The sequence below is a fragment of the Nicotiana sylvestris genome, chromosome 2, assembly GCF_000393655.2.
Source record: "Nicotiana sylvestris chromosome 2, ASM39365v2, whole genome shotgun sequence".
NCBI lineage: Eukaryota > Viridiplantae > Streptophyta > Magnoliopsida > Solanales > Solanaceae > Nicotiana > Nicotiana sylvestris.
In genome coordinates, this window is record NC_091058.1 from 57,070,591 (window position 1) to 57,098,289 (window position 27,699).

At 39.1% G+C, this 27,699-nt stretch overlaps 1 protein-coding gene across 1 annotated transcript in view; it reads right to left on the bottom strand.

The window, feature by feature from the left end:
• Positions 1-4,216: 4,216 nt before the first annotated feature.
• Positions 4,217-27,699, bottom strand: part of LOC138884944 (uncharacterized) — a 39,654-nt gene continuing 16,171 nt past the window's right edge. Inside the window, exon 4 of the mRNA XM_070165822.1 lies at positions 4,217-4,305. Coding sequence (XP_070021923.1) covers positions 4,217-4,305 — 89 coding nt within the window. The remainder of the gene's footprint in view (positions 4,306-27,699) is intronic.

Genomic DNA, 27,699 nt, shown 5'->3' on the forward strand with positions numbered 1-27,699 from the left:
TGGTGAAGGGCAACGATCTTGCGAAAGAGCAAGCACCATCGATGCTACTGAAAAAGTTTGGTGATACCCTAACAAGAGGAGACCTAACCTGGTATTCACAACTGTCGGCGCTGTCAATAGAAATGTTCAAGAAAATGGCCGACAAGTTTGTCACCACCCATGTAGGGGCTAAGAATGCGGAAGCCAGGGTGAATTACATATTCGTCGTTAGGAAATCCCCTGGCAAGGGACTCAGGGATTTCCTCACCCGATTTAATAGGGTAAGAATGAGCCTACTGAATGTATCAGAAGGGATGGCAGTAGCGGCCTTCCAGAACGGGCTGAGCAGGAATGGGTCGAGAGCAACCAGAAAACTGTTAAGCAGGCTCATAAAATACCCTCCCACCACCTTGGAATAAATCCACAATGCCTATTGCGCCGAGTTGAGAGCCAACGATGATGACCTAAACAGTCCAATCCAACAACTGACATCGGTTCAAGCAAAATCGAGAAGGGATCATTGTGATGACGGTCGAAGAGATCAGTCGGGCCCCCTCTCAGCCGAGAAAGACGTTAACCCTACGTCAGGACAGCCATGCTACCATCTCCTCGATATATGGAAGGGTCGCCCAGGCCGCACACAAGGACTCAGCGAAACAAAAAAGGTATGCCTCCACTCTTATCCGCTCACAATATTTGCGTTTCCCCTTCAGAAATAGTGTACGTACTAGAGAAGCTCGATACGAAGGTGAAATCGCCGCAAAAGATGAAGTCCGACCCAAATACTCGAAAGTTGAATGCCCTTTGTGAATTTCACCAGGAACGAGGTCACAAAACCGAGGATTGCATAGGTCTGCAACAAGAGGTAGTGAGAATGTTAAACCAATGGAACTTGAAAGAGCTGAAGAGCGATCGAGGACGAGCCAACTTTGCCCGCGGACGTGAATTACCCTAAGGACCTCCAAAGCCGCCCTCTCCAGCTCGCACTATCCAAATGATCATCGGTGGAGGCAACTAAGCAACGATCAACCATGTGAAGTTCACCACCATACATATATTGAAACGGTCGATCACCCACGAATGGTACGACGATTTCGGAGACACTATCATCTTCGATAAGTCAGATATTGACGGTTTGACTTTCCCTTATTTCGATGCTCTTGTTATTACTTTACGTATTTTAGACACTGGTGTAAGAAGAATAATGATAGATGACAGAAGTGGCATGTGTATTATCCACCCTCGAGTCCTTGCACAAATGAGACTTGAAGACAAGATAATATCGCGTTGCATAACACTAATAGGTTTTAACAATGCAGTTGAGCAAACCTCCGGGGAGATAACGCTACCTGTTTTGGTTGGGGGCGTCACCTTGGAAACAACATTACATGTCATGAACCAAGACACAACTTACAATTCCATTATAAGGAGGCCCTGGATACATGTCATAAGGGTTATCCCGTCTAGCCTCTACCAGGTAATCAAGTTCCCTACTGCATGGGGAATATTCAGTATCAGGGGCGAACAACGCACCGCCCAAGAATGTTATTACATCACCCAGGATTGCATGTACACCCAACAGATAAAGGGAGCAGACGTAGAGGCATAGCGATTACCGAAGTCGTGGACTAAACTCGACCTACAAATAGACGTCATCAAGGACCCTGACATCGTGGAAGCAGCCGAATCAATAGTAGAAGATCTCGATCTCGTCCAACTAAATAACAACGACAACAGCAAAAAGGCTTACATCGGGCATAAACTCTCAGAACCAGGTAAATTTCACAAGTTTTTAATTGACAACACCGATCTGTTTGCTTTCTCCCATGTAGATATGCTAGGCATCTCGAAAGACGTGACCACACACAAGTTGAACATCGACCCACTTTATTTGCTAGTACGACAAATAAAAAGGAAATTCAACGCCACAATCAACGAGGTCGTAAGTGACGAAGTGGAGAAGCTCCTCACTAATGGTTCTATTCGAGAATCAAAATACCCTCAGTGGGTCGCTAATGTGGTCATGGTAAAAAAGAAAAATGGAAAATGGCAGATGTGCATAGATTTCACAGACCTAAACAAGGCGTGTCCGAAAGACTCCCTCCCACTGCCGCATATTGACCAGCTCATCCACGCCACAGCAAGACACGAGTTTCTAAGCTTCTTGGACGCCTACTCAAGCTACAACCAAATCCTCATGGAGGAAGAGGACCAAGAGAAAACTACCTTCATCACTCATCAGGGAATGTACAGCTACATGGTCATGCCATTTGGGTTGAAGAATGCGGGGGCAACGTACCAAAGGTTGGTCACCTAGATGTTTAAAGATCAAAGTCTACATCGATGACATGCTGGTTAAATCAAAAAGAAAAGAAGACCACATCGATCACCTAAAGGAAGCCTTCGGTATACTACGGCGGTACGGTATGAAACTGAACCCCAAAAAATGCGCCCCTTTTTAGCATAACCTTAGGCAAATTTCTCGGTTTCTTAGTGTCACAAAGAGGCATCGAGGTCAATCCAGATCAAATAAAAGCCATTGAAGGGATATTTGGGGTATTGACTGTCACACCTCCTTTTTCACCCGCACCCGCAAAGGCGTAGAGGGAGTTTTTCCAATTAAAAGACAATCGAAATGGGATTTTATTTAAAGATTCAGAGTCGCCACTTGGGAGATTTATGGTGTCCCAAGTCACCGGTTTAATCCCGAATCGAGGAAAAGATTGACACTGTATTACAATCCGCGAACCAGAAATCCGAGTAAGGAATTCTGTTAACCCGGGAAAAGGTGTTAGGCATTCCCGAGTTCTGTGGTTCTAGCATGGTCGCTCAACTGTCATATTCGGCTTATTTATCTGATTTTAATACATGTTTAACCTATGTGCAAATTTTTAACTGTTTACCGCTTTTATTATTATTTTTTTATCGAGAATTGCAACATCGTGAAAATACATCTCGAACCACGTCACATCAATGCACCCGTGGTTATTAACACATTTCAACTCTGTTGAGATTTGGATTTGGGTCACATAAATGTGCACCCGAGTTTAAGAAGATAACATTATTAAATACGCGCCTAAAGCGACTAGCGTATCATTATTTTGGGTAGGGCCGTGAAATTTTGCTAAACGGCCCATCCCGAAATCTAAGTAATTTTACCAACATGTATAGAGGGCCCCGCAGCTTGTGTATTTTTTGTTTGTCGAGGCTCGTCTCATTCATTATTTTTAAAAGGAATTTGCATTGTCGTGGAAATGCATCTCGAACCACGTCACAATCAATGTATCCGTGATTAGCGACACATTTCGACTTCGTGGAGATTTGGATTTGGGTCACATAAATGTACACCCGAATTTAAGAGAGTAAATTATTTAAAGCGCGCCGGAAGTGACTTGCGCATTATTATCTTTTGGAGAAGGCCGTAAAATTCGCTAAACGGCTCGTCCCTAAATCTAAGTATTTTAAAACAAATATTTATTGAGGGCCCCGTAATTTTTGTATTTTTTATTCGGCGAGGCTCATCTCATTTTTATTCAAGGATATCCTAAAGCGACTATGATTTTCTATTTATTTGTCTCTAAGAATAAAGAAAAATCCTAATCAATTAGCATTAAAAGTTCGGGCTTCAAGTTCAAGTCCGGGTCCAAACAAAAGGAAATACCTTCTAGTTTGAACCCACTACCTAAATTAAGATCCGCCGCCTGCCGTTGTAAATATTAACAAACCAGCTACCATTTCGATCCAGTTCAACTTTACCTTTATTATATGAATTGGATTATTGGAATTAACTATGTGGAATACAAAGCCATTTTTGAGCTCTTTTTACGATTTGTTGAAAAATGCATCAATGCTTAAAAACTGACATCAAGCTGACATTAATCACTAAAATTTGAGAACTAACATTAGTCACTAACATTATTTACATTGCTATTTAAAATGATGTTATTTACTCAAGTGAACTCGCAATTTTAGAATTAGACCTATTAAACCAACATGCTGATTTCCATAAACTATTTGAACCCGTTTTGTGACATAAACTATTTGAAACTATTTCACGACTACTGAAAAAAGAATTAAATACAGTATATTTCATAACTAGTAATCACCAACTAAGATTAAGTACAATTGATATTACATGTTTGTAGAAATAGATTCAATTAGTCCAGCTTATGCATTCCAAAGTCATTCCAGTACATACTATGAAATATCAAGTGAACTACTGCTTATACATCAAATTCTACACAAAGAAACAGGGGAAATTCAGAAATCCATTCCAACAACTCTTTACTTCCTTTCCATTAAATTTGAGAGCTTTAGAACGTGTACCTGGATAATGGAAATACAAGAAGATGAAGGAGCAGTCAGCAACAGTAATAACACAGCAACGCAGTGACAGAACAACCCAGTGACAGATTAAAAAGGAAGGAACCAGCAGAGTTCCAGCAACACCCAATGAAAACAGTAGCCAATAACCAATAGCAAACTCAGGAAGAACCAATTGAAACCCCAGAAATACTAAACAGCAACACCAATAAAACAGCAACAGTACTAGTTCTGATATTCAGCAGTAAAAGAAAAGACCCACTTTTAAGTTTCTTAGCTCTCCAAACACTGAACCTTTTGGATTAAAAACCAGCCTGTTTTTTACTCTCAAATTACTGAACTTTTAAATGTTAAAATCCAGCCTAGACTCTCTAAAAAAACTGAAAGAGAACCGATTTTCTTTCTCCTCCAAAAACCAGCCCCTTTTTCTCTCTTGAAATGACCCTATTTATAACCCAAGAACAGGTATGGACAACATATTTTAATCAATCCTTTTTAAGCTTTTCATACCATTATGTTTTGTTCCCCACATTTTCATGCCTTGTTCCCCACACTTGTATGCTTTGTTCCCCACTAGCCAATGTCTTGTTCCCCACTAGCCAATGTCTTGTTCCCTACTAGCAAATGTCTTGTCCCCCACTATGTATTATACAATGCCTTATTATAATATTATTAGTGCTTAGTAGACAGAGCACTCAAATTAATCATTTTTAAAACATTAAATCCCAAAATACCCCTGAAACTATTGAAATTACCATTCTACCCTATCAGCTATATCCAATCCTAAGTGAGAAATCCTAACAATTGACTAATTAAACACATGAAACTAACTCCCAATCAACGACATTAAGATTCATCAAACTCAAAATTTAAGCTTGAAACTCAATTCAGACCAAATATCATCAAAATAAAGACTCAGTGATTAAACAACACACTTCTAGATTAAACCTAAATAAGAACAAATGAACACTGTCAACATACTGAATGAAAACAAACTGACTTCATATGCAAGAAATGATGAACAACGACAAGAAAAGAAACAACATAACATAACTAAGAAAAGATAGAAACTAGAACGAGGCAAGATAATTAAAACAAGCAAGAAGAACAACAGATTCATGAACTTGTACTGTTGCTCACTACATTCGATCATGGAAACACGCAGCTCATTGATATCAGTTTAACCAAAAGACAAGATGAAAAGAAAAAGGAGATGGACCTTCATTGTTGCCAAAAATGAATTTCCCAAGTGATTGAATACAGAAAACTCTTTGAGCAGAGCTGTATAGCAAAGTCAAACAACGAACAAAAGTTTCAAGCTAATGTTCCAAGAAACTCGAGCAAATCTGGAACCAAGACCCCGTCGGAAAACTCGAACTCGCGGACTGAAAAATGAGTCATTTTTTTAATGGAGGGTTTTGAAGGTTTTGAACCAGAGTTTCATGGCTGCTCAAGCATGATGACTGGCGGAGTGTTTGGTCATTTCTGTGAAGGTTGCTAGTCGACGATTGTGGAGCTGGAGGGGCGGACTGTTGGTGACTGGTTGATGAGTGACGACGTTGGGTTTGTTTGGACGTCGATGGAGAAGGATAGATCTCGCGACTGGAGGGTCGTTGGGCTATAGGTTGTCGACGGGAGGTGGTCCGTGTGGCAGTGGGGTGGTCGTTGGTTCGAAGAAGAAGGAGGAGGGAAGCCATGGACATGGTCGTGGGATCTGGAGGGGTCGTTTGGAGAAGAAGAACAAGAAGAGGGGGCGGGTGGTTTAGGGTTTTTTGTTAGGGGTTTGGAAATGAAATGAAGAAAGGGGGTGGTTGTTTGGGCTATGGGGCAGACCGGGTCGGGGATAGGGTATGGGCTGGGTAACCGGGTTTCAATTTCAAAGGGGAAGAAAAATTGTTTGGACTTTAAATTGATTTGGCCCAAATATGACTTAACACTCTTTTATTTTGCCTTTCTTTTCTTAAACTAATAAAACTAAAAAATCCAAAAATCCTAAATTAACTTATAGGACTAGATTAATTTACAAAAGTACTACTAACTTTTAATAACAATTAACACACACAATCAAATAAAACCACATAACTTGGACATGAAATGCTAAAAATGCAAAACAATACATTATTTTGTGATTTTCTTTCTCTTAAAAACAAAACATGGTTCAATTAATTCCTAAGTACACAATTAAATCTTAAATGTGCATGCAACATATATTTTTATATTTTTAATTAATTAAAACAAACTAAACATTCACAGACAAAAATAATTATCCAAAATGTCTCGCAAAGTTCTCAAAATTGTACCCAAAGGCAATTTGTTTTATTTTTTGATTTCTTTGGGAGTAGTGTTCGTGAAGCAAAAATCACGTGCTCACAGCTGCCCCTCTTTGTTCGAAAACACAAAGAGTTTTCGTGCAAAGATAAAGTGAGCGGATACGAGCGATTTTTGCCTGTTGGAATACTCCGTGTGAAGCATTTTTGAAAAGATTTAACCGAACCTTTGCTTCACAGGTTTCCTACATATCCCTGGCTAAAAGGGAATCAGGTTAATGTAGTTCGGGAAATTTTGGTAGCTGAGACTACCATGGGACTGCAATGTTACTGTTGTTACTGCTGCTACATGCCGTTGCTACTACTTTTCGATCTCCTTATTACACCTTGCCAAAAGAAAACAAGAAGCTAGACTTAGACTAATGATTACAGAATCTTATCTATCTCTGACTTGCTCTTGTAGTCTTCTTTCTGATTTGTGAAATGGGATTCCTGCTGGGTATTTTTTGTTGTAACCCTCCGCATTACTAACTTCTGGCTTGATCTTGAAATGTATTCCTCTATTCTGCAGGCGGGCTCCTGACTTCAACTTGAATGTGTACTCCTTTGTTCTATAGGCGGACTCCTGACTCCAACTTGACTTTAAAAGATAATACGGCCTCCATTCTCCAGGAAGGCTCCTGACTTCTTCAACTTCAAATATGACAACCTCTGTTCTAACAGGCGGGCTCCTGACTTCGTCAACTTAAAATATAACAACCTCCGTTCTACAAGCGGGCTCCTGACTTCGACTTGAAATTGTAACAACCTCCGTTCTAACAGGCGGGCTCCTGACTTCAACCACAACTTGAAAATATAACAACCTCCATTCTACAGGCGGGCTCCTGACTTCATCAACTTCAAATATAACAACCTCTGTTCTACAGGCGGGCTCCTGACTTCAACAACTTCTTAAAATGTAACACCTATGTTCTTCAGGCGAGCTCCTGACTTCATCAACTTCAAATATAATAACCTCCGTTCTACAGGAGGGCTCCTGACTTCAACAACTTCTTAAAATGTAACACCTCCGTTCTTCAGGCGGGCTCCTGACTCCAACTTAACTTTAAAAGATAATACAGCCTCCATTCTCCAGGCGGGTTCCTGACTTTAATAATTTAAAAGTTAATGTCTCCATTCTCCAGGCGGGTTCCTGACTTTAACAACTTAAAAGATAATGCCTCCATTCTCCAGGCGAGCTCCTGACTTCCAACACGACTTAAAAATACAACACCTCCATTCTTCAGGCGGGCTCCTGGCTTCAACTATTTCTTAAAATATAATACCTCCATTCTACAAGCGGGCTCCTGACTTCAACTACAACTTGAAAATATAACAACCACTATTTTTCAGGCGGGTTCCTGACTTCAACTTCAACTTGAAATGACAATAACCTCCGTTCTAACAGGCGGGCTCCTGACTTCAACAACTTCTTAAAATGTAACACCTCCGTTCTTCAGGCGGGCTCCTGACTTTAACAACTTCTTAAAATTATAACACCTCCATTCTCCAAGAGGGCTCCTGACTACATCAACTTCTTAAAAATATGACAACCTCTATTCTACAGGCGGGCTCCTGACTCCTTTAACTTAAAATGTAACACCTCCGTTCTACAGGCGGGCTCTTGACTTTAACAACTTCTTAAAATTATAACACCTCCGTTCTCCAGGCGGGCTCCTGACTGCATCAACTTCTTAAAAATATGACAACCTCCATTCTACAGGCGGGCTCCTGACTCCTTTAACTTAAAATATAATAACCTCCGTTCTACAGGCGGGCTCCTGACTGCATCAACTTCTTAAAAATATAATACCTCCATTCTCCAAGCGGGCTCCTGACTTCTGTTATGACTTAGAAAGATAATACCTTCATTCTCCAGGCGGGTTCCTGACTTCGACTGCAACTTAAAGATATAATACCTCTGTTCTCCAGGCGGGCTCCTGACTGTGATAACTTCCTAAAATATAACACCTCCATTCTCCAGGCGGGCTCCTGACTTCATCAACTTCTTGAAAATATAACACCTCTATTTTTCAGGCGGGCTCCTGACTTCAACCGCAACTTGAAAATATAACAACCTCCATTCTCCAGGCGGGTTCCTGACTTCAATAAACTTTAAAATATAACACCTCCATTCTCCAGGCGGGCCCCTGACTTCAACTATAACTCAAAATATAATACCTCTATTTTTCAGGCGGGCTCCTGACTTCAATAAACCTTAAAATATATCACCTCCATTCTCCAGGCGGACTCTTGACTTCAACAACTTCTAAAATTATAACACCTCCATTCTCCAGGCAGGTTCCTGACTTCAATAAACTTTAAAATATAACACCTCCATTCTCCAGGCGGGCTCCTGACTTCCACTATTTCGTAAAATATAATACCTCCATTCTCCAGGCGGGCTCCTGACTTCAATAATCTTTAAAATGTAACACCTCCGTTCTTCAGGCAGGCTCCTGACTTTAACTATTTCGCAAAAATGCATTTTATTGTTGTTTCTCCTTCCTGCGTTCTAAACCATTTTTCTTCTAACTTGAAATTATATTTTTTAGAACTGCTTCCCTCTAAACTGGTGTTTCATTCCTCTGAAAACTGTTGGGGATAACACCGGTGTTTTATTCAAAAATATGTTATTTTCCTCCTTCAAAGATTACTTCCCTTAAAGCTTGTTTGGCCTTCTTCTGAAAACTGCTGGGGATACCATCTTTCCCCAAACTTGTGTTATCTTGCTTCTTCCCCCAAGTGGGTACCGGACTTCCATAAAATTTTCAAAATGAAAGAAAACTTTCTGCCTCAGTTTGACAATCATTCTTGTTATCATGATGTCTTTTCATCATCTATAACATTTCCTGTCCCTACTTCAAATCCAAAAAAAATTTGTTAGTTTAAAATGTGGCGAATGGTCGTGTCACTCCTGCTGAGGATGGTTTTCTCTTTCTCCTTTCCCGACTTTGTGTTTTATTATAAAACTTGTCGGGGATGATATTATTTGTTGGGGATGATATTCCTGCTGGGGATGGTTTTTCTTTTCTCTTCCTTCCCCGCTCTGTGTTGTCCGACCATCGCGGAACTTGGTCGATAATCTGTCGGAGTTGTTCCTGTATATCGCAAATCTGCTGGGGATCCTCTTGGAATTTGATCCATAACTTTTCAACTGTTGTTTTTTTCTATTTTTCTCCAACTTCCCCTGAAAATTCGGTCCTCTTGGAATCTAGACCCATTCATCATTTGGTCTTGAGACAAACTCCTTTTCGTTTTGGCGCCTTATCTTTGGCCCGTCCTATCCACATTGTGTTTTTGCACCATCTTGGCAACTAGTAATAAGCTCTGAAAATCCTTTTCAAAAACAAGTTGCTGGGGAGGTAAAGTCTTTAAACCAAGAAATGAAAAAGTGATGATTTCAAAAGATAGAAAAAGAAGAAATCTTTCTGAACAAATGCTGGGGAAAAGGAAAGAAAAGAACTTATCTGAATGATATAACCAATCCCAACGATCATGTCATGCATTCTGGATTAATCAACCTAGTCTATTTGTATCAATCAATCTTTCGGACGGCCTCATCTTGCTGGGGATAAACAGGCACTCAACTCTTTGCCAACTGCGGATCCTTTCCGCCAATCTTGTCTTGTCGCCTCATAGTGTCCTTCGAGGGGTTTTCACTAATAAGACTCTCTCATTTCTTTCAACTCCCGTCGCCTTATGGTGCCTATGAAGTTTTTCACCGATAAGACTCTCTCATTTTATTTCTCTCAACTTACGTCGCCTTATGGTGCCTGTGGAGGTTTTCACCGATAAGACTCTCTCATTTTATTTTATTTTATTTTTCCAGATAGGGATCGGAGTGTTACCGATATGACTCTCTCTGCTGGGGATTCTTTCGGCTATCAATTCATTTCCAGCTTATGATCCTCTTCTCTGCTGGGGATCAGAGTGTTATTCCCGACTTCCATTTGCATGACTTGGCACTTCTCGGATACTGATCGGGAGGTCTTTTTTGGACATTCAATATGGGTTTTTGTGTATGGCTAAAAGAAAAAGGGTAAAAGGTTCAAAATAATTTTGATGGGTAAAACATTACAACTCTTGGAATCAACTTTCTTTCCCAAAATTATAAACACAACTTCTGCCCCAGTTTTTCTTGCTTGGGGATTTTTTTGTTTTTTTGTTACACTATGACCGAGCCGTGAGGCACCTACGTATCCTCTTTAAGGAATCAGGTCAAACGTAGTTCTCAATTCCTTTGTTTTTCTTGTGACTTTTCTTTTGTCTTTATTATCATTATTTTTCTCTTCTCTTTTTCTTTCATTTTCATTACTGATTCCAAAATAGGGGTATGAAAGAATAAATAAGACTCAAAAGGGGAAGCAAAGGTTAAAGTGTTTGGATAAAAGAAAGAATTGCCTCTGTCATTTCATTCTCCGATAAATGCCAAGTACAAACAAACAACAATTACAATTAAAAGAAATCATACATAATATCTCTTAATTGCGTTAGAATTGATAGCCGTGTCAACGCATTTCCCTTCGATATCTGTTAAACACAGAGTGTCATTGGACAACACTCTGGTTACAATGAATGGCCCTTGCCAATTCGGGGCGAACTTGCCTTTTGCTTCGGCCTGATGTGGCAGGATTCGTTTTAACACCTGCTGGCCCACTTCAAACTTCCGGGGATGCACCTTTTTGTTGTATGCTCTTGCCATTCTTTTTTGATATAACTGGCCATGATACACAGCTGTCAATCTCTTTTTATCAATCAAGTTCAACTGCTCCAAACGGGTTTTGACCCACTCGTCATCATCAATCTCAGCCTCAGCGACAATCCGAAGGGATAGAATTTCGACTTCTGCCGGTATTATTACTTCAGTTCCGTATACCAACGAATAAGGAGTTGCACCTACTGAAGTACGCATAGTAGTGCGATATCCCAACAATGCAAATGGTAGCTTTTCATGCCATTGTCTGGACCCTTCTACCATCTTCCTTAATATCTTCTTTATGTTTTTGTTGGCTGCCTCAACTGCTCCATTCGCCTTGGGATGATATGGGGTGGAATTACGGTGTGTGATCTTGAACTGTTGACATACTTCTTTCATCAAACTGCTGTTAAGATTAGCACCATTGTCCGTGATGATCACTTTTGGGATCCTAAATCTACAGATGATGTGGGAATGAACAAAATCTACCACTGCTTTCTTGGTTACCGACTTGAAAGTTTTAGCTTCAACCCACTTAGTGAAATAATCGATGGTCACCAGAATGAACCTATAACCGTTGGTAGCTGCCGGCTCAATAGGTCCAATGACATCTATGCCCCAGTACAAATGGCCATGGCGCTAATATTGTATGCAATTCTGTCGGCGGAGAATGAATTAGATCTTCGTGTATCTGACACTGATGGCATTTCCGCACGAAACTGATACGATCACGCTCCATAGTGAGCCAATAGTACCATGCTCGAAGAATCTTCTTTGTCAATACATATCTGCTCATATGTGGCCTACAAACTCTAGCATGTACCTCTGTCATAACTGTCGCGGCTAGACTAGCATCTATACATCTCAGCAATCCCAAATCTGGTGTTCTTTTGTACAACACTCCTCCACTAAGGAAAAATCCATTTTTCAGTTGACGAATGGCTCTATTTTGATCTCCGGTGGCCTGCCCCGGGTATATCCCCATCCTGAGGTATTCCTTAATATCATAGAACCATGGTTCGTCATCCAGTTCTTTCTCTAACATGATGCAATAAGCATGCTGATCACGAACCTGGATATGCAATGGGTCAACATAAATTTTGTCTGGGTGGTGCAACATCAATGCTAAAGTGGCCAAAGCATCGGCGACCTCATTATGAACTTTTAGGATGTGTCTGAACTCCACCGATCGAAATCATTTACTCAGATAAAGCAAGCATTGTCGATATGGTATGAGCTTCAAATCCCTTGATTCCCATTCACCCTAAATCTGATGCACCAGGAGTTCTGAGTCTCCCAAGACCAAGACGTCCTGTACATCCATGTCTGCAGCTAGCCGTAGACCCAAAATGCATGCCTCATACTCAGTAATGTTGTTGGTACAATAGAAACGCAGCTGAGCCGTAACAGGATAATGATGTCCTGTTTTAGAAATAAGTACCGCTCCTATTCCAACTCCCTTCGCATTTGCGGCTCCATCGAAAAAAAAGCTTCTATCCTGGTTCCTTGGTCATTTCCAACTCATCTATATGCATCACTTCTTCATCAGGAAAATATGTCCTCAAGGGCTCGTATTCTTCATCAACAGGATTCTCAGCCAAGTGATCAGCCAATTCTTGGGCTTTCATGGTCGTCCTCGTTACATAGACGATGTCAAACTCCGTGAGCAATATTTGCCATTTCGCCAATCTCCCTGTGGGCATAGGCTTTTAGAAAATATACTTCAATGGATCCAAGTGTGAAATGAGGTAAGTAGTATATGATGACAAATAATGCTTCAATTTTTGGGCCACCCAAGTTAGGGCGCAACATGTCTTCTCGAGTTGAGTGTACTTAATCTCGTAGCCTGTAAACTTCTTGCTGAGATAATAAATGGCTTGCTCCTTCCTTCCTGTAATGTCGTGTTGCCCCAGTACGCAGCCAAACGAATTCTCCAGGACCGTTAGATAAAGAATTAACGGTCTTCCCGGCTCAGGTGGAACCAACACAGGTGGATTTGATAAATATCCTTTGATTTGGTCAAATGCTTCCTGACATTTTGCCGTCCATTCTACCGCAGCATCTTTCTTCAATAACCAAAAAATAGGTTCACAAGTTGCTGTGAGTTGAGCAACAAACATGCTGATATAATTCAACCTTCCCAACACACTTATTACTTCTGTCTTGTTCTTTGGCGGTGGAAAATCTTGGATGGATTTGATTTTTGTTGGGTCCAACTCAACGCCTCATCTACTAACGATGAATCCCAACATCTTTCCAGATGGAACACCAAATGAACATTTGGCCGGGTTGAGCTTAATATCGTACCTTCGAAGTCTTTAGAAAAACTTCCTTAGGTCTGCTACGTGGTCTTCCTGATGCTTGGATTTTATGATCACATTGTCCACGTATACCTCAATCTCTTTGTGTATCATGTCATGAAACACAGTAGTCATTGCTATCATGTATGTTTCCCCAACATTCTTCAAACCAAATGGCATTACCCAGTAACAATAAGTCCCTCACGGCATAATGAAAGCCGTCTTTTATGCATCTTCTTTATCCATCAGAATCTGATGATACCCAGCATAGCAATCCACAAAAGATCCGATCTCACGTTCGGGACAATTATCGATCAAGATATGGATATTGGGTAATGGAAAGTTATCCTTTGGGCTTGCCCTGTTCAGATTGTGGTAATCGACACACACCCTGATCTTCCCATCTTTCTTCGGCACTAGCACCACATTAGCCAACCAATCAGGATATCGAGTGACCCGAATAACCTTTGCTTGCAGCTGCTTTGTTACTTCCTCTTTAATCTTCACATCATGTCCGTTTTGAACTTCCTCAATTTCTGCTTGACGGGAGGGCATATCGGGTTAATGGGCAATTTGTGAACCACTAAATCCGTGCTTAACCCCGGTAGTCATCATACGACCATGCAAAAACGTCTTTGAACTCAATAAGTGCTTTGATTAGTTCTTCCCTGATATTCGATGCAATGTGGATGCTTATTTTAGTTTCTCTGATATCATCTACATCCCCTAAATTGATGGCTTCTGTGTCATTTAAGTTGGGATTAGATTTCTCTTCAAACTGGCTTAACTCTCTGTTTATCTCTTCGAAGGCTTCATCCTCATCGTATTCCGATTCATCATCATAATCGACCTCTTGTACAATTAGTTCGGAATCAGATTGATTTTTTAGACTGGGTTAAAGATCCGTTGTGAATGCCATATCATTAGAACCAATATAAAGAGAACTGTTCAAAAAGAGAAAAGAAGAAAACAAAATTAGAAGAAAATAAGAAGAAAAAGCTTTCACTTTATTAAAATACGGGATAACAGAGCTTCACACCTTGCCGAATACAAAACAAAACTAGATTACAACCCTGGAATAATCCAAAAACGAGAAAGAAAAATCAGAGCCCACTACCAAGACTCCCTCCGGGTAGGAAGGGGAGTAGCTATCCAATTGTTGATATTTGCCATAGGCCCCACAAACTGTACATCTAACCTACTGGACCCTTCTCCAGCTTCTATCATGTTGACATCGGTGAACAGCCTTTCAAAGCCCTCATTCAAATCTCCATCTATCCCAATCAGTGATCCGAGAACTTTCGGGACCGACAACTTTCTGATACATGCTCTGACAAATGATCTAGATAGGTGCGGTATTGGCTTAGGAAGGACCACGACTCTTTTTTTCAACTTGCGAGCCCATCTCACATCAGCCGTTGTAGGCTTGAACCCCAACCCAAAGGTGTCCAGATTTTTGGGCAAAGAAACCGGCTGAACAATACCCTGAAGATCAGCCCCTAAACCTTTTTCTGGCACAAACCCGTTCTTCAACATCTCCGAGGCTACCATGACAGTTGCAGCTGCTATTCTGGGAAGTGGGAGGTCCTCGCCTTCAGCATTTGATTCTCTGTCCTTTCATCCTCGACACTTTGGTCTGAACTAGTCATGCCTTTTAGTATGGGCCATTTAGATCTTGTTTGGTAATGGTAATATGCCAGAACGTTCTAACTAACTGGTTCGAAATCTCTTAGAAAAACAACAAACTTGTTAACGTTAGAGTTTAACACATATTGCAATTTCACGTTGGGGGATGCAATGTTCCTAGGCAGTTTAACCATTTCTAACATGTCTTTGCTTCGACTGCATGCGTCATTCCGACTTACTTTGTTTGTGCCTCGTTTAAGTGTTTCTGAAACTTTCTTTATCTCTATTTTTATTTTTTATTTTTCCTTTCTTTTATTCACTTTGCCTTTTCTCTTTTTCTTTTTAGTGGTGGTTGTCGCACCTCCTTTTTCCGCCCCGCGAGGGGTGAAGGGAGTTTTTTCCAATTAAAGGACAATCGAAACGGGATTTATTTCTTTATTTCAGAGTCGCCACTTGGGAGATTTAGGGTGTCCCAAGTCACCTATTTTAATCCCGAATCGAGGAAAAGAATATGACTCTGTCTATTTAACAGTCTGCGCACCAGAAATCCGGATAAGGAATTCTGTTAACCCGGGAGAAGGTGTTAGGCATTCCCGAGTTCCGTGGTTCTAGCACGGTCGCTCAACTGTTATATTCGGCTTGATTATTTTGATTTGCTAAATACATTTTTTATTGCATGATTTTATTGTTACCGCTTCTATTTAGATTTAAAGTCCCTTCTTTGAATCGAATCACGCGTACGTATATTCGTGTTATAAATTATATTTTTTAAAACATGCGGAGTTGTGTCACGCGCACGTGTACACAATAATATAGATAATATTTTTATTAAAATAATTATTTTCGAAATTATGCTTTAAATAAAATCAAGAATATTCGCCCTTTTTGTATAATTAAGTAGTGAACCTCACATCTCGGGTTTTTATGAAATTAATAATGATATTCTCCGAGAAATCCCTTTTATTAAATATTCGATCGAAGTTGCGCGAACGCATAATCCGAATTGCCTTTAGAAATATAATTAGGTTACGCGAACGTATCCCTAATCACAAAAATATTCTTGATGGTAGTATAAATTTGTTTACAAATTGTTTATTATATCCACGTATTTTTATGTGAACATCATGAGAAATAAATATTCTTTTAGTCTCTAAATTCCTTAAAAAGAATTTACAATTTATTGGACGTTGGTCGCAATTTATGTTTTTCGCGTATGAATTATATTCCTCAAACCATTCGAATTTGTGGAGTAAAAATAAATGTGTGATTAATACTACCATTTAGTGAATACAATATTTGCCTACCCAAATAGACAACATGCAAATTACGTATAAAAATTGGGAAAGAATGGATGTAAGGAAGTGATATTTTTGAAGAATTTTCATTGTTCTATTTGAAGCGAATGCTAAAAAAAATGTTATAATCTATAAACCTAATCACCTTCTACATTAATTGTTTTTTAATCCAAAGTTATAATCGTTTGATTAATTTGTTTATGATGGTAGATAGGCATCAAGTTGATAAGAAAGGGAATTATTATACAAATCGATTGAATAAAATTGCCTTACATGCAACACAATTGTCCGTCTAAAACATTCATAACACTCTAACATCGTAACGAGCTATATCAAATCACCTTCCATATATGATTATATATATACTCATCATCATGCCATATATGAACATACAACTTATATCAATCTAAACCAAAATCAGATTTTTTACAAGATATACTAATAATGTAATTTCTTGATACTTCCATTCTACTTTACATTTAGCTAACAATATTACGGGATGTAATTAATGGCCCATTTTATGTCATGTTCCCTACCTTGATAATTCAATCATGACTTCACTTAATGAAAATTCCGAAATAGGTGATATTATTACAACACTTATACGAACTTTAAGAGGTAACAATTATCTTATATTCATCACGACAAACATACTACTATATTAATCAACTGAAACAAAACCAAATTTTAAACTAATGAACTTGAACGAATGGAAAACAGAATTATAATTCCCGAACTTCATTAATATGTCATGTTGAAGCTTTTCATGACATGAATTTACAGATATGTACCTGATATTGGAAGCAAGAAAATGAAGATGAGAATCAGCGGCAGTAATAACAGTACAACATCAACAACTGCCCAGCAACAGTAACAACCCAGTACAAACCGGTGGAGTAGTAATCCCAAAAACAAAAGCTTTAAGCTTTAAATGAAACAACAACCATTAATACTAATTTCAAACAAAGAAAGAAAGCAGTAGATTTTTTAGCTTTTATTTTTATTTTGAAAGCTTAAATATTTTTCGGAATTTTTCTCTCTTCTATTCTCTGTCCGTTTTTTTCTCTATCTGTGTCTGTATTTTTTCTCGTATCTTTTCTGTTCTCTCTGTATTTTTTTCTTGTGTTTAAGACTTCATCTTATAACCCATCTCATAAACCTTTCAATTAATTAAAATCCATACTTTTTCTCTACCCAACCCATTATCTTTCCACTCATCCCCATTACATTAAATAAACATATCACACCACCCCATTATATTTTGTCCCCCATGCTTCATTTAAAATAATGCAAGATTCCCCTTTAAATTAAATCTTGTCCCCCCTTTATATTAAATAATCATATCACAACCCACCCCATTTCATTTTGTCCCCCATGCTTCAAATAAACAATTTACAAAATGTACAATTCCTAAACTACCCCTCACGACCTTACTGAAATTACCAAACTACCCCTGAACGTACTACAAATTACCAAACTACCCATCAGCTATAACACATCAATTAATCAAACTTAACCAAAATATAGACAATATGATCAATTTCTAACAATGTTCTAACAACAATATGAACACGGATGAACATCATAACAACAATATCACATGAACACGATTTTAACAATATTTCAACAACAAATCACATGAACACAAATTGAACAACAAAGAACAACTAAAATTTGATTGAACAATATTTTAGCAACAAACAATCCTATTTTCGGATTCAACAACAACAACAAACAAAGTATGAAGATTTCTAAATTCAATCATATTGAACTTAAAATCAATTCTAACAACATTACAACAAACAATTCTTATATTAAACTTTAAACAAGATTATGAGAACAATTCAAGAAATAATCATAAATGGTAAACAAGAAATCAAACTATACAAAATTCGGATTCAAGATCATCCAAACAAAGTATGAACATGAATGAATCTATTTTAAGCAACAAAACATGACAGATTCAATGATTCAAACAACATTACTAATTTCTGGAAAATACATAACAACATGAGACAAATTGAAGAGATAATTAATTAAATTTCAATTTGAATCTAACAAACATTAAACTAACACATGTTCACTTAAACAATAATCCAAACATGAAAACCAACGAATTAATCTGAAAATTAATTTAACAACAACACATGAACATGAACAAAATAAAACATCAAATATCTAACCATAGACATGAACAAAACAAACATTTGCCGATTTTAGATTTGAAAATATCAAAACAAAATACGGATAAAATAAAACTCAAAATCTACTAACTGGATCGACACAAAATATGTACGGACTGTTTCGATGAGCCTCGACCAAAACTCGACCAAACGACGACGAACACATCTAAGAAGCAACGCCGACTTAAGGGTGCGGGCAGCAGCGAGCAGAACAAAAGCAGCTGGGTGCGTTTGGTTTGTTTGCATGAAAAAGATGAAGTGAGGCAGCAGCTCGGAGAAGATGAAGCTTCGACCAAATGACGACGAACTCGACGGAACGGAGCAGCAGCTCGGAGCAGATGAAGCTCGGAGAAAATGAAGCTCGCAGAACAGGAGCAGCTAGCCGCGACGGGGTTTTTTGGACGTGACTGAGTTTGGACAACGCAGCAGCGGCTGCTCGAGTTCCGACGAGGGTGAGGAAAATGAAGCGACGGGTTTGAGCCAACATTTTCGTGCAACTGGAGCTGGTTTTACGACTGGTTTATGGAGCTAGGATGAGGAGCAGCGTCGACGAGCCTCGACGAGCGTCGACTGGCCATGGCGAGTTGTGCGACGAGGAGGACGAAGAAGAAGCAGCCATGGATGGGCTGCTGCGTGTGTGCGTGTTGTGTATGGGGAGGCATCTATGGTTGGCCAAGGCTTGGGATGAAGGTTTGGGAGAGGGGCAGCCATGGAGGGAGTGTCCGGGAGGGAGTCGGACTGGTGGTTTCGCGGTGGTCTCGTGATGGGTGGTGGACAACAGGCGAAGCTATGGGAGGTAGCCATGGATGGGGTGTGAGGAAAGCTTGGAGAAGAAGAAGCAAAGGGAGGGGGGCGGATGTGTTTTTTAGGTTTTTTAGGGTTTTTGGTTTTTGTCTTTTGTTTTGTTTTGTTTTTATTTTGTAAAAATGAAAAAATGAAAATGAAGAGGGGGAGTTGGGTTATGGACTGGGTCGACCCAGTTCGAAATGGACTGGGTCGTTGGGAAGATTGGGCCATTTTTTGGGCCTATGACTTGAAATTGAAGAAGAGGCCTAATTCCGACTTTCTTTATATTTTCGCTCTCTTTTCTTCTTTTATTTTTTCTAAAACTAAATTATAAAAATACTTAAACTATTATTAAGAACTAAATTAAGTTATAAAAGCGCAAATTAACTCCCAATAACAATTAACGCACAATTAAGTATTAATTAAGCATAAAATTGTATATTTGGACATTAAATGCTAAAAATGCAAACGATGCCTATTTTTGTAATTTTTAATTTTTGTAAAACAAATTTAATTACTAACAATTGTAGAATTAAATCCTATATGCAAAATGCGACATATTTTTGTATTTTTTATTAATTTAGCGAATAAACACGCACAGACAAATACAAATAATTCTTCAAAATATCACAAAATTGCACACCAAAGAAAAATCATTTTATTTTTGAATTTTTTGGGAGTAATTCTCATATAGGGCAAAAATCACGTGCTTACAGCTGCCCCTCTTTGCCCGGAGACACGAAGGGTTTTCGTGCAAAGATAAAGCGAGCGATTTTTGCCCATCCGAGTACTCCGTTGAAGCATTTTTTTTTGAAAAAGATTTGACCGAACCTTTGCTTCAAAGGTTTCCTACATATCCTGGGCTAAACAGGAATCAGGTCAATGTAGTTCGGGAAATTTTGGTAGCTGGGACTACCGTGGGACTGCATTGTTACTGTTGTTGCATGCTATTACCACTGCTTACCGATCTCCTTGTTACACCATGCTTAAAAGAAAACAAGAAGCTAGGCTAGAGTACAATTTTTCTTGTTGCCTTGCTTTCTTGTCTGCTTGCATTTTTTTCCGGTGCTTTTCTTCTTTTTGACACATGCACTTGAGTTTGTGCTGTGACCTCTTGTTGCAACCTTCTGTTTCCCGGTGCCGGGGAATTTTATTGTTTCCTGCTGGGGATTCCTATTGTAACCCTCTGTTTTATTGTCCTCTGACTTGATCTTGAAATGTATGCCTCTGTTATCTGGGCGGGCTCCCAACTTCAATACTTGAAAATTAAAGACTTGAAATGTATGCCTCTGTTATCTGGGCGGGCTCCCAACTTCAATACTTGAAAAGTAAAGACTGAATGTATTCCTCTGTTATTATGGGCGGGCTCTCAACTTCAACACTTGAAATGTAAACGTCATTCCTCTCTTCAGGCGGGCTCCTGACTTCAACAACAACTTTGAAAATAATCGTCATTCCTCTCTTCAGGCGGGCTCCTGACTTCAAACCATACATCGCCATTCCTTTCTTTAGGTTGGCAAGATTTCAAACACTAAATCGCCATTCTATTCTTCAGGGGGCTCCTGACTTCAACAACTTCTTCTTTTTTCAAATTCAAACTTCTTCTTTTTTTTAAAAAAAAAAAAATTATCCTAGGAGAAAAATTCATCAGACTAGGATTTGATATCTTATCTTAGGAGAAAGATTCATCGGACTAAGATTTGATATCTTATCTTGGGAGAAAAATTTCATCAGACCAAGATTTTGACTCTAGGAGATAAATCGTCAGACTAGGTCCATTTTGTTGTGATCTTAGGAGAAAGATTCATCCGACTAAGATTTGATATCTTATCTTGGGAGAAAAATTTCATCAGACCAAGATTTTGACTCTAGGAGATAAATCGTCAGACTAGGTCCATTTGTTGTGATCTTAGGAGAAAGATTCATCCGACTAAGATTTTATCTTGGGAGAACAATTTCATCAGACCAAGATTTTGACTCTAGGAGATAAATCGTCAGACTAGGTCCATTTGTTGTGATCTTAGGAGAAAGATTCATCCGACTAAGATTTTATCTTGGGAGAACAATTTCATCAGACCAAGATTTTGACTCTAGGAGATAAATCGTCAGACTAGGTCCATTTGTTGTGATCTTAGGAGAAAGATTCATCCGACTAAGATTTTATCTTGGGAGAACAATTTCATCAGACCAAGATTTTGACTCTAGGAGATAAATCGTCAGACTAGGTCCATTTTGTTGTGATCTTAGGAGAAAGATTCATCCGACTAAGATTTTATCTTGGGAGAACAATTTCATCAGACCAAGATTTTGACTCTAGGAGATAAATCGTCAGACTAGGTCCATTTTGTTGTGATCTTAGGAGAAAGATTCATCCGACTAAGATTTTATCTTGGGAGAACAATTTCATCAGACCAAGATTTTGACTCTAGGAGATAAATCGTCAGACTAGGTCCATTTTGTTGTGATCTTAGGAGAAAGATTCATCCGACTAAGATTTTATCTTGGGAGAACAATTTCATCAGACCAAGATTTTGACTCTAGGAGATAAATCGTCAGACTAGGTCCATTTGTTGTGATCTTAGGAGAAAGATTCATCCGACTAAGATTTTATCTTGGGAGAAAAATTTCATCAGACCAAGATTGTATCGGGAGGGAAATTCATCATACTAGGACTTTTTATCCTAGGAAAAAAAAATGTAAAGTTCAATGATTTGAGAAACTTACCTTCGTAATTCCTTCTTTTCTTTTCTCCTTCCTTCGCGCTGCTTTGTTCTTGCTTGCTGGGGATAATACCACTGCGGTAGTTTTCTTTCTTCCCCTCCTTCAAATTCATTTTTTTTCAGAATTTATTTTCTCTCAACACTGCTGGGGATAAAAGTGTTATCTTCTTGGGATAACGTCGTTGAGGATAACGTTGCTGGGGAATTTTATCCCTTCAAATCGATGCTTCATTCTTCTGGAAGCTCCTGGGGATGATAATGGCTTTTGTTTTTCTGAGCACAAATGTAATCCCTTTGTTCTGTCTGCTGGGTATCAATTTCCTCCATTGAAAACTTATTATAATGGGGCAACACTGGTTCAAAAGACCACTTCTCTTGAGACTGGTGTTATTTTTTATTCTTCCTCAAATGGGTACCTGACTTCCAGAAAATTTTCCAAATGAAAGGAAAATTTTCTGCCCCAGTTTTACAGTCTCCCTTATGGCATGCATTTCTGTCATCAATGCCATTTCTTTTACCTGTTTCAAAACAAAATTTGTTAGCTTAAAGCGTGGTAGTTGGTTGTGATACTCCACTGGGACGGCTTTTCCCTTTTTCCTTCCTTGCTCTGCATTCCACAAGGGATGATATTATTTGCTGGGGATAATCCTTTTCTGCTGGGGATATCCCTCTTCTTTCGTGGCATGGCTCGGAGACTTGCATTTTCCCGACCTTTTAGTCTCGCATGAATTTTCCAAGTCATGCTTATTGCTCTCCTTGTTTTGTCCACGGGCCTTGGCCTTGAGGTTTTAATAACCTCTGATTTTGGCAAGGATATCCCTCTTGACACTCGTTGATCCTTTTGTCAATTCCCTTTTGCTGGGGATATCTTTCTTGACATTGGCCTCGTGCTTGTTCCTTCCTGACTATATCACTTGGATGTATTAGTCAGATCTTATCTTGGAAAGCTGATGGCCTATTTTGAAGTCATTTCCCACTGGTTCTGACCAAACAGACTCTACTGGGGAAATTTCTATGAAAGGAAAAGATAAAAGGGAACAGAATAAAAGACAACGGAAAAAGATGACTCTTTAACAAAAGAAACTATAAATAAAAACCTATCAAACGCAGACACCGACTCTAATGGTCATGACATGAATATGTGGCCTATCCTCCGTCGTCAATCGTCTTTCAAGATCTTCCCTTGATTATCCTCCATCTGATTCCCAATCTTATTCGACTTGTAGTGCCCAAAAGGTTTTCACCATCAAGTCTCTCTCATTTTGGTTTTTCTCTCAGCTTTCATCGCCTTATGGTGTCCGTGAAGATTTTCACCGATAAGACTCTCTCATTTATATCACTTTCCAGCTGGGGATTTGGAGTGTTGCCGGTATGACTCTCTCTGCTGGAGATTAGAGTCCTTTCTGCTGTGGAACAGAATGTTATGTTCGTCGGTAAGATTCTCATTTGTCTGACTTGGCATCTTTTGCAGACTGATCAGAAGGTCTTTCTTTGGACCGTAATGTGGGTTTTTTGGATAGGCTTAGAAAGAAAGAGTATTAAAGGCTCAAAAACAAATCAATTTGGGGTTCAAAATTACAACCTTCGAAATCATATTTGTTTATAACAAGCGCAACCCTTGCCCCAGTTTCTTGCTTGGGTATTATTTATTTATTATATATATTTTTTAAATTTTTTTGTTACACTATGCATATTACGCACATTATGCGCACTATGGACCCTATGACCAAGCTGTGAAGCGCCTACGTATCCTCTTTGAGGAATCAGGTCAAACGTAGTTCCCAATTCCTCTTTTTTCATTTGACTTTCTTTTGTTTTTTTCATTTTTCTTTTTCTTTTTCGTTTTTTTTTCTTTTTTTTTGATTTTTTTCTTTACCTTCCAGTCTCGTATTTCCTAGTCGTTGCTATTGATTCCGAACGAGGGGTATGAAAGAAAATAAATAAGGCTCAAAAGGGGTAAAGAAGGATAAAGTGTTTAGATAGCAGAACAAAATGCCTTCGTCATTCCAGTCTTCAAAACATGCCAAATGCAAACAACACAATTGATCATAGATTTATAGTCTCTTCCGATGGTGCTGGATTTGACAATTATGTTAAACACTTGCTTTTTCATTTGTCATTTCTAAAGTACTGTTGGGCGACACTCTCATTCTCATGAACGACCCTCATGCCAATTTGGCGAATCTTGCATTTAACGTTTTTCTTTAAGTTTTACTTGCCCCAGTTCCACATGACTCGGGCTTCAAATAATTTCAAACTGTTCTTATTTCCCTTAAATGCTTTGATCACCTCTCCAGGGTTTTATGATTATCTTTAAGGACTAGGCCCAAACTGTGTGCGCATGTCATGTCACTAGAATCAGCGCTTGAATAAAAATGATAAAAGGACTAGTCAAAAGAAAACTGGAAATAATAAAAGACCGGCTTTTGTATTAGACTACTGGCGAAATGGTTTGAATAATAAAACAAACAAAACAAGCAGAATAAAATCCTAACACAGCCTTGACAAAACTTAAACAAACTGATATGACAAAATGGAAAAATAAGAAGGTTTGACTCAAGACAATATTCGGATTACAACCCTAAGAATAATCCGGACAACAGAAATGACAACAAAATAAGCCACCACAAGCTTCTCTCTTGCTAACCAAGGAACAGAGCGTCCTCCCATTTTATCAAAGTTGGCATCTTTAGCCACTGAGCTTTGCAGTATTGTCCAGACCATTTCCAACTTCGATATCATTATCATCGGTTAGCGGCTTTCCGGGATGACTCTAAAATCCCATGTTACCAGGCATCCTCCCTATAAAGTGTGCATCATGATGTGCAGGTAAAGGATTCTGCGCAATATTCTGGGTGTCATTACCTTGGATTACAATCAGATTTTCCTGGATCATCCTTTCTATTTCTTTTTTCAAATCCCGACAACTTTCAACATTGTGCCCCTGGGCATTGGAATGGTATTCACACCTTTTAGAAGGGTCAAAGCTTCTTGCACGTGTGTCCAGATGATTTGGAGGAATAGATGCAATCATGTCGTGATGCTTTAACCTCTCAAATAAGCTTTCATAGGACTCTCCTATTGGTGTAAAATTATCTTTCAACCTTCGTTCCCCTTTATACTTCTGGCTTGGATGTGGGTTATAGGGCACCTGAAAGTTATGTGGAGCCTTCTGGAGATTTTGTGATGCTCGTGCTCACCTTCTGGGGCATTTTGGTGGTCGGGCAACATACTGAGGTGGAACAATAGAGTGTTGTGGGTTCTGAGGGGGATAATATTGCTCAGGGGATTCATAGATAACTTTAGGAGGCTGCTCATACCTTCGAGATGTTCTCCTAGGACCTCTTCTTGACCCTGATGTCATCATGATTTCTTCAATCTTCTCATTTGTGTCGCAAAAATTATCAGACTCAACCCGGACAGCGTGAGTTGCAGCTTTAAAAACTGCTTGACTCATAATTTTTCCTGTCTTAAGACCATTCTCTATTATTTCTCCCATTTTGATTGCTTCCGAGAAGGATTTGCCAACTGCGGACATCATGTTCTGAAAGTAATCTGGCTCTTGCGCTTGAAGGAAGACAGTTATTAGCTCGTGGTCATCCATGGGTGGCTTAACTCGAGCTGCTTGCTCTCTCCATTTAATGGCATATTCCCTGAAACTTTCACTTGGTTTCTTTTTCAGGTTTGAAAGGGAAATGCGGTCTGGGGCAATGTCGACGCTGTATTGGAACTGTTTGACAAATGCTTGTGCCATGTCGTCCCAGACATACCAGCGAGACGTGTCTTGATCCATAAACCATTCGGAAGCTACTCCCGTAAGGCTTTCCACAAAATAAGCCATCAACAATTCTTCATTTCTTCCCGCACCTCTCATTTGATTGCAATACCTTTTCAGGTGGGCAATGGGATCTCCATGTCCATCGTACTTTTCAAATTTGGGAGTCTTGAAACCAGGCGGCAAGTGGACATCGGGGAACATACATAGATCTTTGAAGGCAACACTCTTTTGACCAGACAACCCTTGCCTGTTTTTCAACCATTGTTCTAAGTTTTTCACTCTTTGGGTCATTTCTTCTTGTACCATCTTTCGGGCAGGCTCTTCAATCTTTGCAGGAAGATCAAACGAGTACGGGTGGTACTTAGGAGAGTGGTACTGCTCTTGTTGTGTCGCAAATTGTGACTCATGATAAGGCTGTCCTTGCCCACTGGCCCATGCTTGACACACTCTGGTCATTTGCTGTTTCAGTATTCTATTTTCCGGCACAATAGACTCTTGTTGAACCCTCTGAACAAACCGACCAACTCAACTTTCTTCACAATTCAAAACAAAACATGTTAGAATGGACTCAGTCGGTTCTTATTACTAGCAACATCTTTTTCCCTTTTTTTCATTTTCTTTTTCATTTTTTGTTGTGGTCGAATCTTATGGAGATTGCCTACGTATCATGACCCCGCATGAATCAGACCTTGCGTAGTTCGGACCAATAAAAGATAAACAATACTATTTTTTTCAATTTTCATATTAAACAAAACTGGGTTTCAAAGGTTTGAAGATGACCTACAAACTCGAAAATCAAACAACCCACATATTCTAATTAAAAGATTTACAAACTCCAAAAACAAACGACCAGCTTCTTTTCACGTTTGACAAAGACAACCAAACGGTTATTTTTCAAATGTGGCCCCTTCCAAATTTTGAGGCCGGAGAGGATTATTTTACGACACTTTACAAACTTGTTCATTCTTTTACAAAAATAGCCTTTCAACAATTGAAAGATACTCTAGGGCTATTTCGGCAAGAACGGTTTAAGACGCGGCCGAAGCTGGCTCGGCTTATTTTGACCAAAAATCTAAACGGTATTCACCTGACCGTTGACTCTCTTTTTTTCAAGTTATAATAAAAACCGGGTGTTGCAAACACGGCCCTTCAGCGCCTCGGGGACGAAGATTTTTTTTAAGGCTGTGTAGGTCAAATGGACCAAAAATCCTAAACATGACCCAAAAGGTGGCTGTTTATGCAAAGTCAGCCTTCCGGCGTCCCTTTCGGGAACATTCGGCTATGTCTTGATAAAACAGCATCACCCGACTTCTTTATGACAAAATTAAAATTTTGACATTTTTTTTTTTTGCTATTTTTTAGCAAAAGGGGGGGGGGGTTGGACACCTCCCGACTTATTTATGACAAAATTAAAATTTTGACACGTTTTTTATTTATTTATTGGTTTTTGGCTATTTTAGCAAAAGGGGAAGCTGGACACTTCCCGACTTATTTATGACAAAATTAATTAAAATTTTGACACGTTTTTTTATTTATTTATATTTTTTGGCTATTTTAGCAAGAGGGGAAGCTGGACACTGCCCGTCTTATTTATGACAAAATTAATTAAAATTTTGACACGTTTTTTTTTATTTATTTATATTTTTGGCTATTTTAGCAAAAAGGGGGGTTGGACCCGATGAGGGTTGCCAACGTATCTCACAT